Below are 5,859 nucleotides of genomic sequence, written 5' to 3' on the forward strand. Positions count from 1 at the left end.
CACTCCTCCAGTTGTGCAGCTGTTATGTTACCATATTTTCTGTTGCCTGGTTTTCTCTTGTACGTTCTTACCATCTGACGAAAAGAAACCAAGAAGGAAATAATAAAAATGTACCTAGTCTCAAACATTTAACAGCTTCAAGAAAAGGCTGGTTAGGCTAAGTAAAGTAGCCCCAAACAGGTATGTAAAGTTACCCCTGCCAGCATTTTCACTCTTCACAAATCAGTTTCAAGACTTAGCTCAATTATTCGTGTAAGGTTAAAAAGGCGACAAAAAAACACAACTTTTGGGTATAAAAAACTTTGTTCGGGGTTACCATATTTTCTGTTGCCTGGTTTTCTCTTGTACGTTCTCACCATCTGACGAAAAAAAACGAAGAAGAAAATAATAAAAATGTACCTAGTCTCAAACATTTAACAGCTTCAAGAAAAGGCGGGTTAGGCTAAGTAAAGTAGCCCCAAACAGGTATGTAAAGTTACCCCTGCCACCATTTTCACTCTTCACAAACCAGTTTCAAGACTTAGCTCAATTATTCGTGTAAGGTTAAAAAGGCGACAAAAAAACACAACTTTTGGGTATAAAAAACTTTGTTCGGGAGAGCAAGGACTAGTTAAAAGATTACAGTCAGAGATGAGATAATTACCGTGCACGCGAGTGAATTGAAGATGATTAATTTGGACTTCGGCTTGGAATATGATTCCAGGCCACCTCGCGGTCGCGAAGATACACTGAAATCTCATCCCGAGACGTGGACAGGAAATTTTGAGTCTCTGATAGATAGCGCGCAGCGCCGCGGAAATTGCTCCCGTTGTCCGAGTGAATGACGACAGGTAGACCACGCCTTCCGATAAATCGATCTAACGCTGCAAGAAAGCAAGGGGTTCGAGGTGGATGGCTTTCACAGCCATACATACGAAGATAGCAAAGTATGCTTTGACAATTGGAGAGTTCCGGCGAGGTCCAGACTTTAGAGAAAAGGGACCAGATCATGCAAGATCCACTCCCACGTTGAGGAATGCGCGGCCTTGGGCGAAGCTGGCAGATCTGCCATGAGAGGTTGTTTAAACACTGGTTTAGTGTGAAAACACTTGACGCATTTGGATAAGAGGTTCCGAATAGGATTCTATTCTTCTTTACCTAGGGAAGGCGTTATCCTTTGACAAATGGAGTGTGCCAGCAGTGTGACATCTCGACCTATTTTACGTACCTACTCGTAGGCATGTAGGGACGGGATTCCGGGAATTTCAAAACACACGAATACGAGGGTTCCTGGAAATTTGGCAAATGTATGAGAAACAAACGAGAAAGTACATACAATATAGCCAGCCTACAGATATCAAACGTTAGACAGGTCTATCATCAGCAGCTGAAATATTCAAAACACTCGTATTTATGAACAAGAATGATCGTTCTTAGATCAGTCTCAAGTCAAAATTGACCAATCAAATGCCTTGAGACTATGCTTGGCACGAACTTAAGAGCCAGCATTTTGTTCATAAATATAGGTAGGATCCAGAGAAGAAACTGCCAGAATGATTCAATGATCGCCAACCTTCGTGTGGAGACGGCGTAACAAGAAGAAGAAGTTAGTTTGAAGGGTATCTTGTCTTGTAAGCACTAAGGGTTCGATTCCCAACCGGGTGGAACTCGGAAAAGACTTTCTGGTGTTCTTGTGTTGACCCAGCACCTAAATGAGAAGTATTGTGTCTCTTCTCACTCATCTGATGAGAGACATACTACGGAATGGGTATGCTACGACACAGACCACACGAGTCTAATGTAGCAGTTGTTTCAAACGAATCTCAGACTATGTTTAACGACTGAGGTCCATATCCATCCGAAATAAGTGCTTCTGCCATACATAAACATAAGCTATAATAAATACCTACTGTCGATGGTCAGTTAGGTAGTAGGTACTTGAGAAATTTGTATGAACGCCTGGAAATTAATTGTAAGTACGCAATGTGGCATACATAATAACCACTGAAGGGTTTTTTATTTATTTATTTAGGATTTTACTTAAGATCAGTCCAGTCCCGATGCCAGCTGCGATCTCTTCTCCTTCAGCCTAGTTAGCTTGTAAGCGATAGGTCGCGGGTTCAATTCCCACCCGGGGTTGATTTTATCCTAAACAGATAAAATTCGTCTTCGGACCGACTGGCTTTCTCATATCCTGTCTTCCTTCTCTCTTCGCTTTCGGGACGATAAGACCTTAGCAGTTACAGTTCCCTCTGCCAAACCTCTTTAAAAAAAAATCTTTTCCTTTGTACAGAAGACGGGGTCAGCGTTTTTCGTCAGCCTCTCAATCAGCCCTAACTAGTATAACCATTCCGGCAGCCCGAGTCCGGGGAATGATACTTCCAAATCGAAGGCCAGTTGAAACCTTTCTACGGATTTTTTTTCAAAACAGCATCTTTATCAGCGGTCGAGTCTATTTCTTTCAACTTGAGAACCAATTTCTTATAAGCCTCTTCTTTTTTGGGTTTATTATGATGATAGTCTTTACTTGAAACTTTCCATAGACAAGGTTCATTTTTATACATTTCAATAAAATCTTCTAGTTTATCTTTGTGTGACATTTTTCAATTTTGCTGTTCTTCTTTAAAAAAAAAAAATATATATATTTATATACTCGTATACCCAGTATAAGGAAATCAAAAAAGAAATTAAAACTCTGTAAAATACACATACATTATTACATTACATTTGAGTAGTAATTTTACATAATTATTTAAAGTAAAAAAAAAAAAAAAAAAAAAAAATATAAAAAAAAAAAAAACAAAAAATTTTACTCCACATTTTATTTTAAAAAAAAAAAAAAAAAAAAAAAATATGATTAAGTAAACAAACATACAAAAGTTTAGCTCACATTTCTCACACATGAATGTGGTTAGGCCAACAGTGCAGACCTTGCATCTCTCTTTGGGGCCGTACTTGGACCAATGACCAATGTTGTCATACCGTCTTTCTTCTGCATTCAATCTCAACTGATGTGCTGATGTGGGTGTTCGGGATGATTGATCTTCCTCTACAGATGGATGGCCTTGTTTTCTTGGTTTCTTTTTCGACAGAAGTGACTTGCCAATCGAAGTATGAAACTGGAGTAATTGCATAGGTTTGACTTCAAGCTGCTTGCAGTCTTCTCTGCAGATAATCCAAGAATTGACAATTGCAACTCCAATTACATAGTATACAAGTCGAAGATACCATTTTCTGTTTTTGATGTCGATACGATATATTTCCAAAAGCATGTCGGAGAGATCGACTCCGCCCATAAAGTTGTTGTACTCCTCAACAATAAACGGTCTCGGAATTTGAATAAATTCACGGTCACTTGCTTTATATCTTTGACACTGTCCCATAGGTTCAATAGCTGCATAAGTGGAAATGAAGTTTATGGATTTCTTGTCAAACCAACGGATAAGATAAGAACCAGAACAGGTAAGGCGATATCCACCTTACCTGTTCTGGAATCCAAACTCTGAACTTAGAGCTCTACCTCTGCATTTTAAAAGAGAGAGTTTATCAAAAATAAAAATAGGCCTTTACCTGAATTGCAACAATGTAAGGATTTCCTGCAATCTGATTGGTTCCTTCATTTTGGGTTGATGACTCAAATCCAAAATGGTAGTACTCCCCACCATTCAAATGTTTTGTCACAACTTGTCGAGGCGTTTTCATTAGTGTCCTACCATCTTTTGGCAGGAATAAGTGAAAGACTTGGTTTAAAATGAATATCAAAGCTGTGAGGGCCATTATGTTAATGTTAAAAGTGACCGCCCAGGATCTCAATTTGTCTATGAATACATCAGTAATGTTGAGAGAATCATCAGAATCCTCGTCAGAATAATTATCAGAATGATCATGAGTCTCATCTCTCAAACCACATATGGGGGGGGGGCAACAGTCGGACTAAAACCGTCATGAATACTAGTCGAAGGGGAAGCAACAGGTATTTCCCTAGAAGAGCTGCTACAACCTAGAGGAGGAGAACTATCGATAGTCAGCGCCATCGATAGTTTTTTTATTACATATTTTCCTTGTTTCTAAAGGTCTTATCCCCCCAAAAAGACCTAACCGAACGATAGTTATCGATAGTGCTATCGATAGTTCTCCTCCTCTACTACAACCTAAAGAGAGAGGAGAATCTACAGAAGTGGGAGTGGGACGTTTTTTTGCCCTTTGCCTGATACTATCCTGTTCACAAGTTGCCGTCTCTTCCGTTTTCCTGACTTTGACAGGCTAAGATAATCTCTTTGTGACAGTTTCCACATGACAAAATTAGGTACCTCTGTGTAGTGTGTAATGAAAATTAACACTCACACAAATGCACACACACTGAGAAAAAAAAACGACACCTAAACAGTGAAAAATAGAATGGAACGTTACTAATTGCACTAATATAAAAATCAATACCTATATTAAATTCTTCCAGAGTTTCTTTGGTAACAGTGGCACGGGCCTTTTTAATGTTGGCAACAAACCTTACTGACAGCTCTGAATGTCTTTTCACAAATGATTCTGTCCAGTCGATACCAGGAAGGTAACCAAATTTGAAACTAGGCTCATTTCTTCCTATCATTTGGAGATATGCTCCCACAAAATGCCTCAAGTCTAGTTGAGTGATGGGAAAACCGTACTCACTTAACTGAAGAGTACATCTAACAAATGATAATTCTTCTTCTTCAGTAAATATGCATTGTGCTCCTACCGTCCTCTGATTTTCAGTTTGTTTGAAATGGTTTTGAGAGAAATGGGGTGCATTCTGGAAGCTTGAACTTGGGAATTTTTTTTGACTATTTCAAACTGTATCTAGCAGAGAGCAGTAAATAAAACAATAGTTTCAGAAGTTCACATAGCCTTTTTAGCCTTTTTATTTTCCAGACATCCAGCACGAGATTTTTCAAGTTACAAAAGTTAGGTTAGGAAAAATCACAATCAAAACATAAACATTTTCGATATTTCCAAAACAACAATCGATATTAAGAATCGATAATACCTAAGTATCGATAATCGAATCGATATACGAGTTTTTAGCATATTTCTCAATAAATTTGTCCTTCCCTGATCCTTTGGAGGCACTCCTCCAGTTGTGCAGCTGTTATCTTATATTATAAGAACGAGATCCATTCACTCATTCACATTTCACATTTCATAGTTCACACACTGATCGCTCTATCTCTACAAGTTGTGTTCGATTATTTATGTGACTTTTCAGTTTTCAGGCATGATACGAAATTTCTCTTTGGACTGGCAGCGGGTGTGGTATAGTGTTGGGAATAATCGATTATTATTGATAATCGTAATCGATTATAAAAAATAATCGAAAGTATAATCGATTATGAAAAATAATCGGAAAATCACATTTTGGTATTTTTGCCATTTTCAGTCGGTTTTTGCATTTTTCGCTCATTCTGTCACGGGGGCCACTGTCCAAACTAATCCAAAGAGAAATTTTGTATGACTGAATTAAAAGTCACACAATCGAATACAACTCATCTCGATCTAATGCTGGACACCTCTGGCCGAATGTTCACACTAACTCTCAACCTGGAGGTGCTGGGTTCAAATCCCGGCCATGGCGGTTTTCTTGAATAGAATTGAATATACCTTGTTTATCCTGCCCGAACAGGACTGAAAAGTCCCTTTACTCTCGCAGTCTAAACAAGGTCTCGTATATTTGATGGGTTAAAGAATAATACATACAACTAACAATTCAGTAAAAAGACCTTTGCTTAACTAGAAAAAAAAAAAAGAAATATGCACGGATGTAAAAGAATGTACGCCAGCCTACTTAGCTTAGTTGGTAGTGCGTCTGCCTTGTAAGCGCTAGGCCGCGGGTTCGATTCCCGCCCGGGG

General features: G+C 38.6%; 1 protein-coding gene across 1 annotated transcript in view; it reads right to left on the reverse strand.

The window, feature by feature from the left end:
• Nucleotides 1-2,387: 2,387 nt before the first annotated feature.
• Nucleotides 2,388-5,859, reverse strand: part of LOC103519548 — a gene marked incomplete at its 5' end in the record, with an annotated part of 29,807 nt that continues 26,335 nt past the window's right edge. Inside the window, 3 exons of the mRNA XM_026831008.1 lie at nt 2,388-2,512; nt 2,870-3,373; nt 3,693-3,875. Coding sequence (XP_026686809.1) covers nt 2,388-2,512; nt 2,870-3,373; nt 3,693-3,875 — 812 coding nt within the window. The remainder of the gene's footprint in view (nt 2,513-2,869; nt 3,374-3,692; nt 3,876-5,859) is intronic.

Source organism: Diaphorina citri, unplaced genomic scaffold (genome assembly GCF_000475195.1).
Source record: "Diaphorina citri unplaced genomic scaffold, Diaci psyllid genome assembly version 1.1 scaffold2789, whole genome shotgun sequence".
Taxonomy (NCBI): domain Eukaryota; kingdom Metazoa; phylum Arthropoda; class Insecta; order Hemiptera; family Psyllidae; genus Diaphorina; species Diaphorina citri.